At 36.6% G+C, this 21,520-nt stretch overlaps 1 protein-coding gene and 1 long non-coding RNA gene across 6 annotated transcripts in view; one reads left to right on the top strand and one right to left on the bottom strand.

The window, feature by feature from the left end:
* The window catches only part of Myo9a (myosin IXA), a 214,235-nt gene that overhangs the window by 70,351 nt on the left and 122,364 nt on the right, over positions 1–21,520 (bottom strand). For all 5 annotated transcript variants that reach the window (XM_059268022.1, XM_059268025.1, XM_059268027.1 and 2 more), the window contains 8 exons: positions 20,526–20,645; positions 14,074–14,149; positions 11,306–11,452; positions 9,638–9,677; positions 4,047–4,169; positions 2,754–2,834; positions 2,113–2,223; positions 349–471 (listed from right to left, as the gene is read on the bottom strand). In XM_059268022.1, coding sequence (XP_059124005.1) covers positions 349–471; positions 2,113–2,223; positions 2,754–2,834; positions 4,047–4,169; positions 9,638–9,677; positions 11,306–11,452; positions 14,074–14,149; positions 20,526–20,645 — 821 coding nt within the window. The remainder of the gene's footprint in view (positions 1–348; positions 472–2,112; positions 2,224–2,753; positions 2,835–4,046; positions 4,170–9,637; positions 9,678–11,305; positions 11,453–14,073; positions 14,150–20,525; positions 20,646–21,520) is intronic.
* The window catches only part of LOC131915085 (uncharacterized), a 33,945-nt gene that overhangs the window by 2,977 nt on the left and 9,448 nt on the right, over positions 1–21,520 (top strand). The window contains exon 2 of the long non-coding RNA XR_009380257.1: positions 2,102–2,244. This is a non-coding gene — a long non-coding RNA (uncharacterized LOC131915085). The remainder of the gene's footprint in view (positions 1–2,101; positions 2,245–21,520) is intronic.

Here is a 21,520-nt window from a genome sequence, read left to right as displayed (position 1 = left end):
CACAAATACAAATACAACAACAATAATAAATCAAATTTATGGGCCAACAAGATAGCATAGTGGGTAAAGGTACGTGCCACCAAGCCTGACAAGTTGAGTCTCATCCCTCAGACCCACAAAACCAAGTGCACACGTTTTCCTCTGACCTCCACACTTATTCCATGACATATCTGTGCCCATACAAATACATATATACACACAAATAAATAAAGAAGTATATAAAATTGAAACCAACTAGCTTAATCAATTTCCTTGTAATATTTGATTCATACTATCTTTTCATAAAACTTATGACAAGGTATTATTATTGAAACATAAAATGCACTCAATTTTGACTAAGGCTCTTACCATAGTTTTTCCAACTTGATAATTATCAGGATTAATATTTACTTTCCTGAAGAAATCCTGAATGTTAAATTTAGATGGCATAATATTCCGGGGAAGAAGTACATGAAAGTGACTCACAAAATCCTAAAAAGTAAAAAGAAAATGGTATCAAATCACAAAGGAACTAGATGAATATTATACCCTAAACTATCTTTTATTAATGGGTTTCTCAGTCTTTTGATAAATAAAAAGAAAATTTTACTTAAAGCAAGGCACTGGAAAAGATCAGAATACATTGCAAGAGGGCGGTGGGCCACATGAGTGAAGCTACTCCAGGGCCTGTTTCCTCATTCTTTTAAAAGCAGAAGAAAGCAAACTGGCAGGGGTAAAAGAGTGACGAGAATGTGGGTCTGAGAGTAACCAGAATTTATTATATCCATGTACGAAAGAGTCAAAGAACAAAACTTATTAATAAAAAAGTATTAATAAAATCTTATTAATAAAGACGAAACAAAAGAGAGTTTGTTACTTTAAAAATACTATAAATAGGAGGTCCAGGAGAGATGGCTCAGTGATTAAGGGTCGGGGTTAGAATCCAAGTGTCCACATGCCTGCTAACAACCACCTGTAACTCATTCAGGGGAATACAACATCTGCTTCTGGCCTCCAAAGACACTGCACTCACATGGTATATAGATGAACATTCAGGTAAAACACCCAAAAACATAAGATAAAAATAAAATGATTTTCTAAAAATACAATTTTAAAAACACAGTAAGAAGAAAGATACTAAGTCTGAAACATCATATTATCAAATGAAAACTGAATTAAAGAAAGAAGGGTAAAAGTTAACTATTCTTTTTGAGAAAGCCATACCAAAGACCAAAGAAAAGTCATTTAGCAAGAACCTGCAGGGAAAGGAAACACAGCAGCTGTTGGAACATATGACTGAGAATCAAGTTTTCTCTTTCCATACAACAGAAACTGCTCAGTTTCTGAAAGGTTCCAATATAATTTTTACACACATAGCAATATAGCTGATAATGATTGCTGAGTAACATTCTAGAAGCTTCCTAGGTAAGAAGTCTTTCTAAGAAAACTTCAGGGAAAATCAAATGAAACCTTTTCATTTGACAAGATCATTCTGATTGAATTATTTCAATTACTAGGAAAAGTCAGTGTGAAAACTGCTAAATTATGGTCAAACTTAAAATTAGCAAACATTCTGATCAAATAAGAATAGCCAGCCGGGAGGTGGTGGCGCACGCCTTTAATCCCAGCACTCGGGAGGCAGAGCCAGGCGGATCTCTGTGAGTTCGAGGCCAGCCTGGGCTACCAAGTGAGTTCCAGGAAAGGCACAAAGCTACACAGAGAAACCCTGTCTCGAAAAAACCGGAAAAAAAAAAAAAAAAAAAAAAAAAAAGAATAGCCAAGTACTATATCACAGCATATGCTCAACAAGACTGCTGTCCTTCCAAAAATGAGTATTCTCTTAACGCTTTTTCAACTTTGCTTAAAAAACGGTAAAATTAAAAGATGAGCCAGGCATGGTGGCTCACACCTTTAATCCAGCACTCAAATGGCAGAAGCAGGTGGATCTCTGAGATAGCCTGTTTCAGAACAGCCAGGGTTATTATACAGAGAAACTCTGTCTTAAAAAAACAAACAAGAAAAAGAAGTAGTAAATGACTCCCAAAGATATATAATAATAAGCAAGATATACAGAAACAATGTACTTGATATGAATATATATATTTATTTAAATATATTATAGAAGTATGTAACCTGGAAAGAATATTTGGAGCTATATCCTGATTGGCGAATTCGAACTGTTTCCAGCATCCCAGTGTACCGAAGCTGTCTTAGTACCAAGGCATCATTGAATCTTAAGGGCAGCTAAAACAAAGAAAGAAAAAGGTTAGTAGATCTCCAAATTCGGATTTGTCTTAAAAGAACAGCTGACTTTGGAGTAACCAGGGACTGACAAATGTATTTACACATTATATTTTGATCTCATTAAGGGCAGTGCAATAGAAAAGGTAAGCGTAAAAATTCCTAACCATGAAAATACTAAACAATTTTTAAAGAGATATAGACTATATCCAAACAGAAGAGATTTAACCAGCTGTTAGAGTAAAAAAAAATTTAGAGGGGGGGAAAAAATCATCTCTTTCTTCCTAATGGAATTTCAAGGGGTATTAATACTTGCCTCTCAGATTTTAGTATGTGTTGAATCAAATCTACAAACACCTTGCAGATGAGTAATGTGGAAATTAAAAGACTAGCTATAGATAACATTTATGGAGTATAATTTCTGTACAAAAAGTATGCATGATTCCTCTCTATTCCCTTTTAATGGAATCTAAACTTTGTTTTGACTCCCAAGTAACCTGAGTGATGTGCTGCCATATACAGAATACTTTTACCTTTTCTGCATTTGAGCGAATACATTTGACAAAATATGGTTCTGCTTGACCAAGTGTCTCCATTAGCTTGCTTAAGGAGGCCTGCAATAAAAGTAGTGTCGTTAGTATGCTTTTACTTAAGAGTTGACAAGTGACTTATAAATATAAACAAGGGGGGCAAAATATGCAAAAAACCTTTTACACATACACAGAAGGGTTTGTTTCTGAAAAGGAAATTGTGCACATTCCCATTTTGGTAAAATCAAAGAACTGCTGAGGATAGGAACGCAGTTTAATCTGAATCTTAAAGCTGATGCTCTGGCAATAGTCATTATTGCAAATGCATTTCAGCATACTCTAAATAGAGAATAATTTTTCACTACTCTTCACATTTCATTAAGCAACTTTATTCAAATGCACATTTTAGGTAGTTTTGCTTTTTTTTTTTCTCTTTCCCCTGTTTGTTTGTTTTGAGATAGGGCCTTGATATTTGTTCAAGACTGGCCTATTACAAGCTCAGGCTGACCTTAACTTGAGATGTTCCTATGTCAGCCTTCTGAGTGCTGAGATTACAGGCATACATCACCATGCCCTGCCCCGATATTCTTCCATTCTGACCAGCTTTTGAAATCACCCAGAAAAGAGCACTACTTTAAATTAATTTTAATCTTTGTAGAGTATATATTGATGTCCCCCCCATCTATACTTGGTTTTATATATATCCCAATTAGTCTGGCTAGAGGTGAATCAGTTTTTGATCTGCTCAAAGAGCCAGAGCTTTTGTTTTATTTAATTTCTTCCAATAGTCTTCAGGTTTTCTTTTTAAGAATTTTTCTTTTTAAGATTTATTGCATTTTTTGTTATGTGTGTGTCTGTGTGTGGATAAGTACTAGAGTGCTGTTGCCCACAAAGCCCGAAGCATCAGATCCCCTGGAGGTTAGAGGTGGTTGTGAGGCACCTTATGTGGGTGCTGAGAACCCAACTTGAGTCCTCTGCAAGCACATTTGCACTTTAAACTGCTAAGCCATCGCCCAGGTGCTCTTCTGTTTATAGCTTCACAGACTTCTATTTATCTTTGTTATCTTCCTTCTTTCTTCTTGCTTTGGGTTTAATGTATTCTTCACTTTCTATTTTAAGAAAATCTTTGATTCTTGGGAATAAGGCCTAACTCCTTTTCTAATGAAAGCACTCAATTCTATGGCTTTGTAGACATTTGAATCATATCACATTAATGATTTTACATCTCACTTTGATCCTTCAACAACAATCTGAAAGAAACAGACTTTATTTAGCATGAGTACAATAGTTAATAACCTGAAACTGGGCGCTGATACTGGGAGGTTTCTTCTTCTTGTGCAGATGAAGAAGGGATTTGGTGATTCGATCCTGTAGGGTCAGTCTTGTTAGATGCTTCAAAGAATTTACCTCCAGCAAGTTCTAAAGAGAAGGGAAAAACATTTATATATGTATGTGTGTGTGTATATATATATGTATATATAATATGATCATATATAATATCATCAGCCAGTTTTCATTATTTCCAATTGTGAGAATTTTTTTTTTTTTTGGTTTTTCAAGACAGGGTTTCTCTGTGTAGCTTTGCGCCTTTCCTGGAACTTGCTTTGGAGACCAGGCTGGCCTTGAACTCACAGAGATCCGCCTGCCTCTGCCTCCCGAGTGCTGGGATTAAAGGCGTGCGCCACCACCGCCCGGCGAGAAATATTTTTTAAGATTTATTTATTTTATGTATGAGTGCTCTATCTGAATGTATGACTTTATGCCAGAAGAGGGCATCAGATTCCATTATAGATGGTTGTGAGCCACCATGTAGTTGCTAGGAATTGAACTCTGGAGGAGCAGCCAGTGCTCTTTAACCCCTAAGCCATCTCTCCATACCCATGAGAAATGTTTTATTCTATCGAAGGTGGTTAGTCTGACAAGGACTCTTCCCCTTTTCTTCTGTGTCAATTAGCCAATCATGTCAGAGTGTGAAGCCCAGCACCCATCAATGGGATGAGACACCACTTACACAAGGGATAAAAGATAAAGCCACTTTGGCAAAAGTGTTTACTAGCTAGATTTGCATTCTGGTATATCATTTTTGCAAAAAGGGCAATCACCTTGAAGATTTACTGTTGTAGAATATTATTTTAACTATGTAAAGATGTGTTATATTTGTTTTTGCTGCAAACATTACTTTAAGGTGTGTTACTTTTGTTTATGCTGTATTTATTTAATTATGTAAAGATGTATTGTATTTGTTTCACCTTGTCTGCCTAAGGCACCTGATTGAGCTAATAAAGAGCTGAACAGCCAATAGCTAGGCAGGATAAGATAGGTGGGAAGGCAGGGAGAGAGAACTAACAAAAAGAATCTAGGCTCAAGGAGGGAGAAGGAGGAGGAGAGAATTAGGCTGAGGCCTAAGGCCAGAAGCCAGGCAGCCATTGCTAGCCAGCCAGCCACGAGAAGCAGTGAAAGTAAGATGAGAAGCAGTGAAAGTAAGATATACAGAAAGAAAAATAAAAAGCCCTGAGGCAAAAGGTAGATAAAGAGAAACAGGTTAATTTTTTTTTTTAAAAGATTTATTTTATTATGTATACAATGTTCTGCCTGCATGTATGCCTGCAGGTCAGAAGAGGGCACCAGATCTCATTATAGATGGCTGTGAGCCACCATGTGGTTGCTGGGAATTGAACTCAGGACCTTTGGAAGAACAACCAGTATTCTTAACCACTGAGCCATCTCTCCAGCCCGAAACAGGTTAATTTAAGTTAAAAGAGCTAGCCAGAAATGAGCCTAAGCTAAGCCGAACATCCAAAACTAATAATAAGTCTTCGTATCACGATTTGGGAGCTGGCTGGTAGCCTAAAAGAAAAAGCCTGGTATAATTTACTTTCACTTTGTTCATGTGCTCCTTTGTGCAATACCGTGAATATTCATTTTCAATACTATGTATACAAACATTTCATGTATGAATAAGATTAAATGAAAAATGTGAGTTAATAACCATTCTACCCTCTCCTTCCTTCCTCCAAAAGCTACAAAACTAAATTATATTTCACGAACTACTGGATCTAGAATTCTGGGAGTGGCTTAAATTTGCCAGTCAAATAGTGTATGAAACTGGAAAGGTATAACTAAGGCAGAGGCTCTGGCTACTAGTTCTATTCTTTTGGCAAAATGCACACAAAGGTACTTTCAGCTTTCTCTACTCCCAATCTCCAGGCACTAGAGTTTTCTGAATGTTCAGAGGTAGAGTATAGGACATCTGTGTTCTCACAATTACTATAGAGTAAATGCAGTTTATCTTTTTGATTCCCCTCATTATAGAATAGGTGGCAGTACCCATAAGTAGTTGGATGCATCAGAAGCTTCCTTCTGACCGGTTATAAATGGGGCTCACTCTGCAGTGATGTTTTACTACTCTAGATCCTTAAGGCTTTAAATAGTTATGTGTCTAATTATTTATATCATTTTTAATTTAAAAACATCTCTGTTGTAGAATATTTTAAGGTGTGTTCCTTTTGTTTATGTTGCATTTGTTTAACTCTGTGCAGCTGTGTTACTGTGGCTGCCTAAAACACATGACTGGTCTAATAAACAACTGAACGGCCAGTAACAACGCAGGAGAAAAAATAAGCGAGGCTGGCAGGCAAAGAGAATTAAGAGAAGGAGAAATTTGGGAAGAGATAAATAGGAAGAAGTAGCCAAGGGCTATAACATTTGTAGATCCCAATACCTGAGGCTTTTAGGTAAGAGCTATAACACTAAAATGTGCCACCTTCTGCTGTTCCAATCTGCCTACCACCACTCACTGCTATCAAATGCTAAAAGATATATAAGCAGCCAAGGCCAGCAATTGAACAGATCCTTGCCAACCCACAATTATGTATTTGGCTAGAGCAAAAGGACCCATCAGCTGGTGGGTAACACTTTTACCCTGTTATGACACAAAAAGGGTGTTATGAAAAAATGGGTTTTCATTAGACATAATAAAGTCTTTTGGCATCTTGATCTTCAGTTTCAAAGTCTCCAGAATTATAAGCAATAAACAAACTTCTGTTTATAAATTAACAAGTCCATAATATTTTAATATAGTAGTCCAAAGAGACTAAGGTAATTCTCATGTTGTTAAGGATGATTCAAATGGGAAATAAAATTAACTCTTAAGTTTTGATCCTAAGTAACTATAAAAATTTGTCAGGTGAAGCCGGGCGGTGGTGGCGCACGCCTTTAATCCCAGCACTCGGGAGGCAGAGCCAGGCGAATCTCTGTGAGTTCGAGGCCAGCCTGGGCTACCAAGTGAGTTCCAGGAAAGGCGCAAAGCTACACAGAGAAACCCTGTCTCGAAAAAAAAAAAAAAAAAAAATTTGTCAGGGGAGCAACACAGTAAAAAATCATTTGAGGTGTGAAAAGAAAGAGGATATCAAAACAGAAATATACAATAAGGAATATGGTGGTTTGAATAATAATGCCCCCACTGGCTCATGTTTGAATGCCTGGTTCCCAGTTGGTATAACTGTTTGTGAAGGACTCAGAAGTGAGCCATGTTGCAGGAGGGATGTCACTGGGGGTAGGCTTTAAGGTTTAAAAAGCCTCATTCCCAGTTAGCTCTCTCTGCATTGTAGCTGTGGATCAAGATATGAGCTCTCAGCTCTCCAGCACCATACCTGCCTGCCCCTGCCATGCTTTATGACATGATGGTCATGGACTCTACCCCCTCTGAAAATGTAATCCCCAAATAAACTCTTTCTTCTATATATTGCCCTGGTCATGGTGTCTTATCACAGCAATAGAAAAGTAACTAAGACAGAACAATGCAAAATCATTATAAGAATATAACTCAAAAGAATAATTCAAGAAAGAATATTAAAGTAGAAGTGACAATTTTGAGCCTAAGAGGAAAAACCTCAAAAGCACTATTATTATAGCTATTATCTGGCAGATGGGTTAAACTGTAACCCATCCAAGTAGTCCCATTTCAGGTGGACACTTCTCTGCATCAAACTAACCTGTTATCTAAAAGAAACACATGTCATCTCAGATCTGGATGTGTACAAACTAAATGCTAAGTGTGTTATAATCCAAAGATTCTAAGACAAGGGCTCGTTAAATGACAAGGATCTCAGAAAATTCTCATTTACTCTGCAATACCTAACTTAGATATCTTCCCTTCTTGACTCATACAGCATTCATATCTGACTACTACTCTCTATTTTTGTGCGCTCAACTTTAAGATTCCACATGTGAGATATTGCAAAATGTGACTTCACCTGGATTTTTTTCACTAAGCCTAATCATCTTCAAGTTCATTCATACGGTTGCAGATCACAGAATTCCTTTCTAAAGATTGAGTAGAATTCCACTATGGCTATAAACTATGTATCCTTTATCCCATCCCTCAATTCACTGAGTAGGCACTTAGGTTATTTCTGTATTGTGCTATCTTGCCTATTTTAAACACGGAACATGTAATGCTGACCTCAGCTCTTGTGGACATGTAACCAGAACTACTGGATTATATGCTATATATGTTTTTGTTTTTTAAAAAGAAATATCCATACTATTCATAAAAATATTTAATGGTGACCCTTAAGTCCCTCAGGCCATTTTCAGTCTTTGTCATTTCTCCTTGATCTAGTCTGCTACAGAATCCCTCTCCTGAATGCCTAAACTTCTGATCAGACTACATCTCTTATCTTGGAAAAGAAATCCAGTAAAAAGTGGGTGCTTTGAATGCCTACCTACCGTGGTCTAGAGCAGTGGTTCTCAACCTTCCTAATGCTATGGCTCTTTATTATAGTTCTTTATGTTGTGGTGACCTCCAACCATAAAATTATTTTGTTATGACTTTGTAACAGTAATTTTGCTGCTATGAACCATAATGTAAATATCTGATATGGTGGATATCTGATATGTGACCCTACAGGTTGAGAACCACTACCCTAGAGACTCTCAGAAATTTGGAACCCATCAACTCCCAGAGGTAGGTAACTGAGAAGGCCTTCCTTTGGGAAGATGCATTCGAATTGTGAAATTCAATGTACAGATGAACTCGTTCCAGGGACATTCAGGACCTGACTTTGTATTAAGAACAAAGAAGGAGAGAGACCCAGGAAGTGCAAACTCTTATTAGTTCTACAATGCAGACTATATCTGAGACCAATTCAGCACCCTCACACCTGCCTTTTAAAAAATGTTTTTAATATAAAAATTTATATGAAATCCAAATGTCAGTGTTCATAAATGAAGTTTTATCAGCATGTGAACATACTTGTTCAGTTTCCTATTATCTAAAGTTGTATTTATCCTACAACAGCAGACCTAAGTACTTACAATAGACACTGACCAACAGAGATTATTCAACTCTTTATAGAAACACTGTGTAACATCAGTAATAGATGAGACTTACAAAATCACTAACTAGAAATGTTTTCAAAATTCAAATTTTCACTTTGCCTGGCTCAAGGAAAAATGAAAAAAATCTTATGTAAAAGTAGCAACTACTTAACAGAACTTGCATATTTCAGGAGCTTTTAAAGAAACTAGAGAATGGTATTTATCACAAGTAATTATTTGCCTAAACTACTAGGCTTGTCCATTTCCTAACATACTTTGTTGTTTCTAAAATAGATTCAACTAAGAACATACAGTCTCTATTTTGGACATAAATAAGGCATAAATGAAATTTTTTTTTCTTTTTTGGTTTTTCAAAATAGAGTTTCTCTGTGTAGTTTCAGTGCCTGTCCTGGATCTCGCTCTGTAGACCAGGCTGGCCTCAAACTCACAGAGATCTGCCTGGCTCTGCCTCCTGAGTGCTGGGATTAAAGGCATGCGCTACCACCACCGGCGGCATAAATAATTTTTAAAATAGGGAACAAATAAAGTTTTTCCACAGGACTCACCTTTGGAAGAACGGGTTTTGATTTGAAGTTTTTGTTTCTTCTATAAAGATAAAACATTCATTAGAAGAAAAAGAAACTACAGTATAAATGAGTGATTTTAAGAGCTCACTCAGTGCAACTAAATACCTCATTTGGAGAATGTGGGCCCTCTGCACAAAAACTTTATCTGACAGAATCAAGCAGATATCACTGAGAAAAAAGAGTAAGCAAGGACAAGACAAGAAGGAAATACCAGCTTTGTAATTTGGGAATAAGCAGAGGTGAGCCTGAAGATTACTGATGTGCTGCTACTGTACTTTCTAAGCTCTAAGTTTCGCTTTCTTGTATGCAGGCAGGCTTCTACTTTACAACACCTACTAAGATTTATTTCTACCATTAAAAGATTTTTAAGCTATGCCTAAATTTCATAAATGGTTAAAAATATACATTTCATAAAACAATCTTTCATTTTAGAAATTAAATTTTTTCTATTCATTTTTCCTACTCATCAACAAAGATTAACTTCTTTTTTTTAACCCCCTTCTGTTTTTCAAGACAGGGTTTCTCTTTGTAGTTTTGGTGTCTGTCCTGGATCTTGCTCTGTAGACAAGGCAGGCCTTGAACTCACAGAGATCTGCCTGGCTCTGCCTCCTGAGTGCTAGGATTATTAGGTGTGCGCTGCCACCGCCCAGCAAAGATTAACTTCTTTATGGCTTCAGAAAATGGGTGAATACAGCTCAATGCTTCTCAATGCTGAGAAGTTAAAAGGCCTATCAGGAATCTAAAGTTTTCCATCTACCAAAGTATAACTTCTCTAAACCTTAGTTTTACTATGATAGACTATAAAGTGAAGATGGTTAAGACAATCTGTTCCTTAACATTGTTGAGAGCATTAAGTGAGTCAGTACACACTTCCAGAGTACAGCAAGACTTACACAATTTAAGTCTATTGACACTATTAAGCAATTACTTCAACAGCGATTCAGGACTCCAATTCAGGCAGACATCTAGTTTACGATACATGAAAAAATAAATGCTTGGGAAATGCCCAAACTACATTAATGCTTTAGTTTAATGGAACACCATGCACGGTTATCTCCATGTCCAAACCAGTTCCTTCATCAGGTAATGAAAGATAAGTTTTGTATGATATTACACATGCTACCATTCATCACATGCATGAGATTTCCCTTTCCAAGTGCTAGATCAAAAGAACAATAATTGTAGCAATGATAGGGAATCCTAAAAAGAGCTACATTTTTTTCTCTAGATGAAAATAACAATAATCATTCTGCATAGTTAATACATTTAACCTTTTTTGGTTTTTGTTAGTGAATAGGGAAAACCGAAACAGAAAATAAAGCAATGTTATCTATAATGCCTTAGACTCAGTTTTTAAAACTAAGTACATTTCAATCTTTTTCAATCAAAATTATATCCATGAAAATTAATACTTCATCTTTCATTATTTGACAATAAGAAAATTTACTAAAATACTCCTTTAAGAAGTCTATTACTGCCGGGGCAGTGGTGGCACATGCCTTTAATCCCAGCACTCGGAACTTTGTGAGTTCGAGGCCAGCCTGATCTACAGAGCGAGATCCAGGAAAGGCGGAAAGCTACACAGAGAAACCCTGTCTCGAAAAACAAAACAAAAAAAAAAGAAGTCTATTACTAATCAGTACTGACGTGAGAATTCCATGAGCTCTTTCCAGGAGTTTGCTGCTTGCTGAATTAGCAAATATCCCATCTTTATCAAGCAAGGAAGTGTTGCTAGTTGGTAGTCTGCTTTGGCGAATGCCACTTCTGACATTCCAGGCAATATCATATGTATCACTGTGGGAAAAAAAAGTATAATTTGCTTAATTAACTATATTATTATATTAATATAAAATATATTATATTATAGATATGGAGCATTAAAAGATTTCAATGCTAAGCAGCATAAAATGGTTTTATTACAATGACAAGCAATCAAGTGGGACTTCTCTGTCACTCAGAAAAAATTTAGTGGATTCTATACAAATGTATAGGTAGATGAATACATCATAGAGGTGACATCATTAACAGATTGTTATACATAAGTTATATATTTTAATACATAATAGAATCTATGATGCCTTTCTTCTTTTTTAGAACTTTCAAAAGCTCCCAACGAGATTTATAACACTAACATGTCATATGATTCGATGTAATATCTATTTTCTTCCTGAGACATCTTATTCATAAACACACATGCTACTGACACATCAACCAAAAATATTAAGCTCTTGCTACAGTTTGAACACTATTATCAGCACTAGTGGCAGAGGAATGAACATACAATTATCAGTGATTATAGCACAATATTTAATGAAGGACTTTCCAGGTAAAGATAGTAGATTTAAATCTCTTCAGAAGCCCATAAAAATATTAATAATATTTTAATGGAATTAACACTTAAAAACAAAGAGAATAAGAACAATAGTGATGTATCTTTGCAATATGGGTGTCACATTTCTCAGCCTTTGATTGTTCTCTCTTTATGTGGACAAGAGGTGAAAGAGAAAGTCTGTAATTTGAACAACAGTGTACACAGGTGAGAACCTTAATATTACACAGAAATTAAGGATAAAATTGAAAATAGAGGTACTCAGTCTTTTTATCCAACTTCTCCAAGAATGGGAACAACTGAGATTATTTTATTTCTCAGAATTTCCTATTTAGTATTTTTGAGGCCACAGTCAACCATAAAAATGTAGAAAGCAAAGATAAATGAAAACAACTCTGTTTTGGAAATCTGAGGTCTACTGATAGCTTATAACTTCAGGAAAAGGTTCCTCTGCTAAATCTCAACTAAGTCTGATCATTTCATCTCTTAGACCAGCAGCAGCTATGTAACCTTTATACCAAAGGTGGCAGCAGAAAGTCATGTGCACCTTCTTGGAACAGCTTCCACACAGCTCATAGCCAACATGGGCCTAGATAACTTTCTCCTCCATATGTTAGAGATTTATATCCTGATAAATGTTTTAATCATTCAGGCAAAAAAACAAATAGATGGTGATCACTGTTGTATTTTCTACATTGTTGCAAATCCACTTCCCCTCCACTTGAGTAAGTTCAGTGGACTTAAAAGGTAATCACCATTTTCTTCCCCCAGCCTTCAACTTTCTCCTTTTCTGATTTGGAGAACTAGATAATAACGATAACGTACATAATATGCACAAAGTTGGAAAATAACTGCATGTGTCCACGGAAAAGAATCATAAAATAGCTGAGAAGTTCTTAACATACCTTAAACTGATCTTGGGCACAGAAAAAGTCTACAGTTGAAAAAACAAGCAAACAGAAAAAGCAAGAGGAAAACAAACCAAGTCAAACAAAGAACAGATGACATGTGCAAAGGAAGAATGATCAGATTTCTATTTACCACATGATTATATTCAAATGCCCACTACCTACCAATAAAAAAAAAGTAGAGAGAGAAATCACACTCACACAAAAAGCACATACTCAGAATGCATGATCTACTCAGAGGAAAAAACAAGTCAAAATAAACTCTCTGAAAAAGGTATCTTGGCAGATACACTAGTAAAAGCCATCAGAAACTAGTGTGGGGTGATTCAGGTCTGTATTCCCAACACTTCAGAGTTACAAGATCAGAAATTCAAGATCATCCCTGGCTGTATAGCAAGCTCTAGGCCAACCTATACTATATGAGACACATCTCAAACAAATCAACAAGCAAAGAGATTAGACATCCTAAGGTAGGACTAGCAAGCTGGCTCAACAGATTAAGGCATTTACTGTCAAGCCTGATTATATCATTTGATATCTGTGTACCACATGGGTGAAGGAGAGAACCTGGTCCCCTAAGCTGTTCTCTGACTTTCAGACACATACTATGCATATTCCCACATCCCAGCAAACATAAAATTAAATAAATAAATAAATAAATAAATTTAAAAACAAAACGGTCTGAGGACAGGGGAGACATATTAGTGGGTAAAGCACTTGCACAAGCCTAAGAACCTGAGCACAAAGCCCACAACTAATGTAAAAATTGGATGTCATAACACAGGTCTATAATTCCAGTACTCCTATGCTAAGACACAAGGCAGAGACAGGAAAATCTCCAGAAGCTTGTGAGCCAGCTAGCTTGATGCATACAGTAGTGAATAACACAGAGACCCAGCCACCTCAAACAAGGTAAAATGCAAGAACTGATGCCACATATGTGCCATGATACATGTTCATTCACCCTTATACACACAAGCATGCCCTAACACATTTGTCACAAATATACAAAAACATAAATCTGAGTAAGTGTGGTACACACACCTATAATCCCAACACTCAATCTGAGGCAGGAAAACCACAAGATGAAGGGCTGCTAGGCTGCACAGCTATATCCAAAATTACCAGTAAGACTGATACTAATCTCATATTTCTTTGCAAACATATACCAAACTTACTGTTGATTTTTTTCATTTAGAGTGTTCATGCCCTGAAGATCAGAAAGAGGTGTTCTTGGGTTTTTGCGGGTTATACCTAACATAAGGGGGAAAAAAAGTAGAAAATTTGAAATGAGTGCACCTTCAAAATACTAAAGGAAAAAAATTCTAAAGACAAGTAAGAATTAATAAACTTAGTTTTTAAACATTTGATAAATGTCAGGAATTAAGAAAAGTTTTGCAACTATCACAACCACAACTTGATTAAATGAACATAAATAGGAAATTCTTATTTATTTCATTTAAGTATTAAAATTAGGAAATATAAAAGTAAACAGGCTGAAGACTAAATAGATACAAAATTCAAATAGACTCAAAACACTTTTAACATGACCCCTTTGTAACACTTTTGGGCAACAAATATACTGCTGATATATAACATATACTTCAGCGATTTATTGATCTTATAAATAAAGACACTGAAGATCAAAGAATGTTTCCTTATGGATATAAATATTTAAAAACAAAATTTTCTTATAGGCTCTGTAGATACAAGGTCAATTTTATAATGTATATATACACATAAACACTTAAGATACACTGGAAAGGAAGAAACAAGCATCTTTACAGAAGACCTTTATGAAAAGTGACAATCATAAAGAGAAAATCCTAAAGAAACTACTAAAATGTTAAATACATTCAGCAAAAATACAGGAAATTAATTGATATGTAGAGATTAACTCTACTTTTGTACAAACATAATAAATGATCAAAAATAATTCCATTCATAAAATCAAAATAATGTAAACTTAACAGAAAGAGTCAAGACGTCTACCTTGAAAATTATAAAACATCACTAAAAGAAATCAAGAGCCAAATCAATGGGATAATATCCATGCTCATGATTAGAAAATGTATGTTCAAGATAGTAATGATTGTCAAATTAATCTATAGGGATATATCTTTCTACTAGATTTTGCTTGTAAATACATTATAGGGTATCAGAATTATGAACTATTAAAAACGCGTTTCCCAGGCTATGGTATGGTTTTTGTTCTCGTAATATTATTTGACAAGCATTAAGTTTTCAATTTATAGAACTCTAACTTACCACTTTCCTCTACCTTTAGCTAATATTTATACATCCTAAGAAATCTTTGCCTGTTTTCATTTTACTCAAGTTTTCTTACAAATTTAATGGCTTTGATCCTTAAATCAGTATGATTCATTTCAAGTCAAATGGAGTTGTTCAATGCCATTGGTTCATTGAGAATACTCCATTAAACTATCTCAGCACCTTGGTAGAAAATCAAACACACACACACACACACACACACACACACACACACACACACACACACAGATCCATTTCTGTACTACTTATCCAGTTCACATATTTCCTTTCTTCCTTTCTCCACTGTCTTCCTTTCATTTCCCTCCCTTTCTGCAATACCATGTATTGAACCAAGGGCTTTAAGTATGCTACCCAAGTGCCCTGCCACAGAGCCACTGCCCCAATTCCCAGTCCTCCTCAACACACACGCCGTGCCCCTTTTGAGAAAAGTTCTCACTAAACTACTCAGGATGGCTTTTTACAATCCTCCTGTGTCAGTCTCCATAGGAAGATGAGCTTGTAAGTCTGCTACAAAGCCCATCTATCTCAATTTCGAAAATACAGATAATTAGGACTTGCTTATCTAGGTAGTTCTAAGTCAGGGTCTCTAATTAGGTTTCACTCAAGCTGCCAAGCAAGACTGCAGTCAGTCATCCCGGGACTAGAAAGGAAAATCCACTCTCAGGTCATCCATACAAGTTGCTGAGGAAGTCCAGTTCCTTATTAACAGTTGGCTGAAGGCTCTGTGGGGCTGCTCACAAACAGTGGCTTCTCTGATAGGGATCTGAAAGCTAACAAAGGCATACCAGAGATGGGAATAGTAATCTATTCTAATATCAGAAGTGACATACTTGCCGTGTACTTTTGTCATACAGACCCACTCTTGTAAAATGTGGAAGACTATACTTTCAGGGATCATTTCTATAGTTCGTAAAATGTGGGAGTGGACTGGCTGCCTTAAGTATTATAAACTTCTTTTTCCAAGTATTTGGGGTTAGAAATATTGTAATTTTATGTATTTATTAGGCATCTTATGAGAGAGGTAAGTTCATGTTATGGTTCTAAGACAATTTTTTACATTTTTACCTTTCTCTACCAATAGTCACATTAACTAATCCCTTTCAAATTCCTTTTATATCTCTTTGCTGTTGTACTACTCTGCCTATGACCCTGATTCCAAGTAGCTGTATGAAAATATCTTTACCTTGGTTTCAAGTATTTGGAGAAAGTCTGCTCTAAGATTTTTTTTTCATGCAAACCTTTTATAAATTGGGGGCACTGTTTTCCACTCCTTAGCTGCCGAATGTGAGAAGAGATGGGTGCAGAATTATGGCAAACTTTTTTTTCATCTACTGAGATGATCACATACTTTTTCTTTTATAGACAGTTAACACAGTAAGTTAACTTGATGGTTAACATGTTTTGGATCTTGAGTTCACCTAAAGCCAACGCATTAGAAGACTAGCTAATGGTTTAGCATGAGGTGGTGGAAATTTTTAAAGTAGTTGGCCCTGGTGGTAGTTATCGGGATCATTAATAGCACATGCACACAGTGATTCTGGGCCTCCAGCCTCTTCTCTCCTTGCTTCCCAGCCTTGAAGTAAGCTCTGTTCTAATACCTGCTCATTTTACAATATGCTGCCTTATCTAAACCAACAGTATAAACATATTATAAACTTATTTTCTTTCGGTATCACTAATTTTTAGCTCTAGACATCATTTGCTTGCTTTTCCTTCTTAAAGTCTAATATGTTCTTTTTCCTAGAGTCTTAAGGTGAAAGCTTCAATCATTATTATTTTTTTTTCTTCAGAGCTAAGGACCGAACCCAGGGCCTTGCACTTGCTAGGCAAGCGCTCTACCACTGAGCTAAATCCCCAACCCCTCAATCATTATTTTAGTGCATTTTTTCTTAATGTAAGAATTTAAGAGTGGCTCCCTGAGACACAGACACTGCCAGCACCGACTGGACCAAGAGGTGAGTGACTGTTCTCCCAGCTGCACAGCCCAGTGTCTAGGCTCTATGCCCTAGGCCCCGAGGCACACCCCGTGCCCCTCCACTCCTACCCACTGCAGCCCCACAAGCTCACCAACAGATAAGGCTCCTGTGGGCAGGCCTTCCCACCACTACCCGACATCTGACCCTGTAAACACAAATCCAGTGACACCCCCCAAACCCACCCATCCTCCACTACCTCAGTAGTTCCCTGAGACACAGGAAGAGTGGCCCCTGGAGGCACTAACACCCTCTGCACCAATTGGATGAACAGCAATCCCCAAGGCACAGGCACTGCCTGCACTGATTAGAAGAAGAGATGGGTAGATACCAGTGCAAGAATACATTCAACAAAAAGAGCAATATGGCACCATCAGAACCTAAATGTTCTACAACAGCAAGACTTGAACATCCCAATGTAGAAGAGGAAGAAAATAACCTTTAAAATGACTTTATGAAGATGATAGAGGCCTTTAAAGAGGAAATGAAAAATTCCCTTAAAGAAATTGAGGAAAAGACAAAAAATTGGAAGAAATCTATAAATCCCTTAAAGATAGAAAATCAAGAAAAAGCAATCAAGCTGAGTGGTGGTGGCACACACCTTTAATCCCTGCACTCAGGAGGCAGAGGCAGGCTGATCTCTGTGAGTTTGAGGCCAGCCTGGTCTACATTGCGAGATCCAGGACAGGAACCAAAACTACACAGAGAGACCCTGTCTTGGGGGAACAAAAAGAAAAAGCAATCAAATAGGTGAAGGAAACAATTCAAGACTTGAAAACTGAAATAGAGGTAATAAAAAAAACAAAAACAGAGGGAATTCTGGAAATGGAAAATCTAGGTAAGCAAATAGGAACTACAGATGCAAGCATCTCCAGCAGAATGTAAGAGATGGGAGAGAGAATCTGAGGCATTGAAGATACGATAGAGGAAATAGATTCATCCATCAAAGAAAATGTTAAATCCAAAAAATTCTTAACACAAAATGTCCAGGAAATCTGGGACACCATAAAAAGACCAAACCTAAGAATAATAGGGATAGAAGAAAGAGAAAACTACCAGCTCAAAGGCACAGAAAACGCATTCAACAAAATCATAGAAGAAAACTTTATCAACTTAAAGAAGGAAATGCCTATGAAGATACAAGGAGCTTACAGAACACCAAATAAACTGGAATGCAACCAATGAATGGATAAGGAAAATGTGGTACATTTACACAACTGAATATTACTCAGCTGAAAAAAAAAATGACCTCATGAAATTTGCAGGCAAATGGATGGAACTAGAAAAAAAATCATGCTGAGTGAGGTAACCCAGAACCAGAAAGACAAACATGGTATGTACTCACTCATAAGTGGAATTAGGAGTGAAGTACAGGATAAATAAGCAACCTACAATCCACAGCTCCAGACAGTCTAGATAACAAAGAGGGCCCAAGAAAGATGTATGGATTTACCTAGGAAGGGGAAACAGATGAGATCTCCTGGGTAAACTTGGGGGAAGGAGGATGGGAACTTGAGGGAATGGGTTGGGAGGGCTTGGTATGGCAGGCGGGTTGGGACTGGGACTGAGGGGGAGAGTAAAGAAAAAGATGTTTTGATAGTGGGGACCACTTCGGGGTTAGGGAGAAACCTGGTGCCAGGGAAACTCCCAGGAATCCACAAGGATGACCCCAGCTAGACTCCTAACAATAGTGGAGAGGGTACCTGAACTGGTCATCTACTATAATAAGATTGGTGACTACTATCAACAGAGAGCCTTTATCCAGTTACTGATGGAAGCAGATGCAGAGATCCACAGCCAAGCACTGGGAGGAGCTCCGGGAGTCCTCCTGAAGAAAGGGAGGAGGGAATAAGAGGGGTCAACATCATGACATGGGAACCCACAAAGACAGCTGACTTGAGCTCCAGGGAGCTCAAGGATTCTGGACCAACAGTTAGGGAGCATGGAACCGACCTAGGCCCTTTGCACGTGTGTGACAATTGTGTAGCTTGGTCTGTTTGTAAGGCTCCTAGCAGTGAGATCAGGACCTTTCCCTGGCACTTAGTTGGCTTTTGGGAATCTGTTCCCCATGCTGAATTACCTTGCCCAGCATTGATACAGGGGAAGGAGCTCAGTCCTACCTCAACTCGATGTGCCATGCTATGTTCAAGCTCATGGGAGGCCTGCCCCTTTCTGAATGGAGGTAGAGGAGGAGTGGATTTGGAGGGGGTAGATAAGGGGGGGGGGAACTGTGGTGATATATAAAATAAACGAAAAAACTATTAAATAAAATAAATTAAAAAAAGAAATAATAGCAATAATTAAGAATAAATTCTAAGGACATCTTTTTAAAATGACTTACCTTTATTCTTCCTACAAGAAAAAAATTACAATTTTTTTCAAAATACACTATGCATTTTCTTATACCAATACAGTGGAAAAAAGAACTCACCATATTTATTTTTAGCACTTCTACTTATTATTTTAATAAGTAAAATTGTTATGGAATTTCAACTAAAAAACTAATAAAAGTAGTAACCTAAACCTGTGACAATTTATTAAATAAACAAAGCAGATCTTGAGTAAATTTGGTCCACTATACACAAATAATTTAGTTTTCTGAAGAATTCATTTATTATCACAATAGGAGTAAGCCCAATTATTGTAATCACACAGAAGACAAAAGAACCTATTTTCATGCAGACTAACAAAGAGCAAAGGAAGAAATGGAGACCAAGTGCATCTTTTATAGCAATTTTAAACAATAAACAGAAATGTATTCTGATTCTGTTATTCTTTATGCTAAACACTGATGTGGTGACTTATATTAGACATAGAAAGTCTCAATTAACGGTTGTAACCAACTTAAATGGATCCTCCAGAGATTCCCAATTATAACACTGCTGATGCAGGACTCAAGTGTAAGCAAGTACAAAATTTAGCCAGACATGAGCAAACTTTGGGGCATGTTGAATATCATGATTACTGTGATAATTTCATGAGTTTCTATATATGTAAGATTTACCAAATTGTTCTCTTCTATTTAACTTTAATTACATTTCAGTAAAACTTTCAAAGAGCAAATAGGAAAAAAAGTACTGTTCATTTTTGTGATATGAATCGGATACTTCAAAGACAAAAATAGAAACCAATTCAGTGATGGCAACCTAGATAATTAACAATGTGGTGACCACAGCCAACAGGACAGTCACCCACATTAAAAAACAAGTATATCACCAATTTCAAGAGAAAGCACTAGAGTCTGAGGAAAGAACTGTGAAGGTCATGTTGCCCATGCAATCTGCATGCCACCCTCAGGAATGCTCTTGATTTCCATTTCCAAGTGGATGTGACAACACAAGGTTTATGAGGATGTGCAGCCTTACTGTACTTCTCTTCCTTGCACCTCTGCAGAATCTCTAAGCTCCTCTGGTGGACTGGGTGTTGGAGAAAGCTAAAACTATCCATACTTTTCAAAATTGCACATGGCGTTGTATCATCATGTCCTTAAGAAGCAAAACAAAACAAAACAAAAAATGGAGAAAAGACATTATGTAAGCCCAAACCAATAAGAGAATCAAAGACAATGCTGCCAACTATCTTAATATATTTTAAAATATCAAATAATGTGAATGATTTTCCCCAATTAACAAATAATAGGGAAAACAAGTATTCTTTTCAAATATCCAAAATGTCTATTTTATTAATCAAAGTATTCTGAGCTAATGTCATATTAAAACTCTAGATTAAAGTATTAGGAACACTTCAAACAATTTGTATTATTGGTTGTTCTTCAAAAACTATTCCTGGGGTTGGGAATTTAGCTCAGTGGTACAGCACTAGCCTAGCAAGCGCATGGCCCTGGGTTCGGTCCTCAGCTCTGAAAAAAAAAAAAAAAAAACTATTCCCTTCTGAAATATCTTTAGTATCTAGCTGGCAACATTGATAGAATCAGAGAGAAATTATACCAAAATAATTTACAAAAAAATTGAACATTTCTTTTATAAATCTAGCAATCAACCACACTTGTAAATATTCTGTCAAGTGCGTGATAAGTGTAGGTAGTAAAGCACCAAAGAGCAAGAACCCGAGTAGCACTTTTGTATTTATAAATCTGAAGAAATAGCTGGAGAATCTATACCTCATCACTGGAAAAGGAGATTAAAAAGTGAATTACTAGCACAAAAGAGAAGAGATAGGATTTAAGTAATGACCAAAGCCCCAGATGAGTGCTAACCAGTGACTCATTCTAATAATAAGGCATTGGAGATGGGAGTGGGGGGAGCTTCAATACCATAAATATTAGCAAGATATCTATTTAAGGTAGAATTCAGTTTCCATTTTTCAGAAGAGATGAACTCTGAGTGTCATTCACTCAAAA

The sequence above is a fragment of the Peromyscus eremicus genome, chromosome 7 (assembly GCF_949786415.1).
Source record: "Peromyscus eremicus chromosome 7, PerEre_H2_v1, whole genome shotgun sequence".
Taxonomy (NCBI): Eukaryota; Metazoa; Chordata; class Mammalia; order Rodentia; family Cricetidae; genus Peromyscus; species Peromyscus eremicus.
This window is presented reverse-complemented; position numbering and strand designations above follow the sequence as displayed.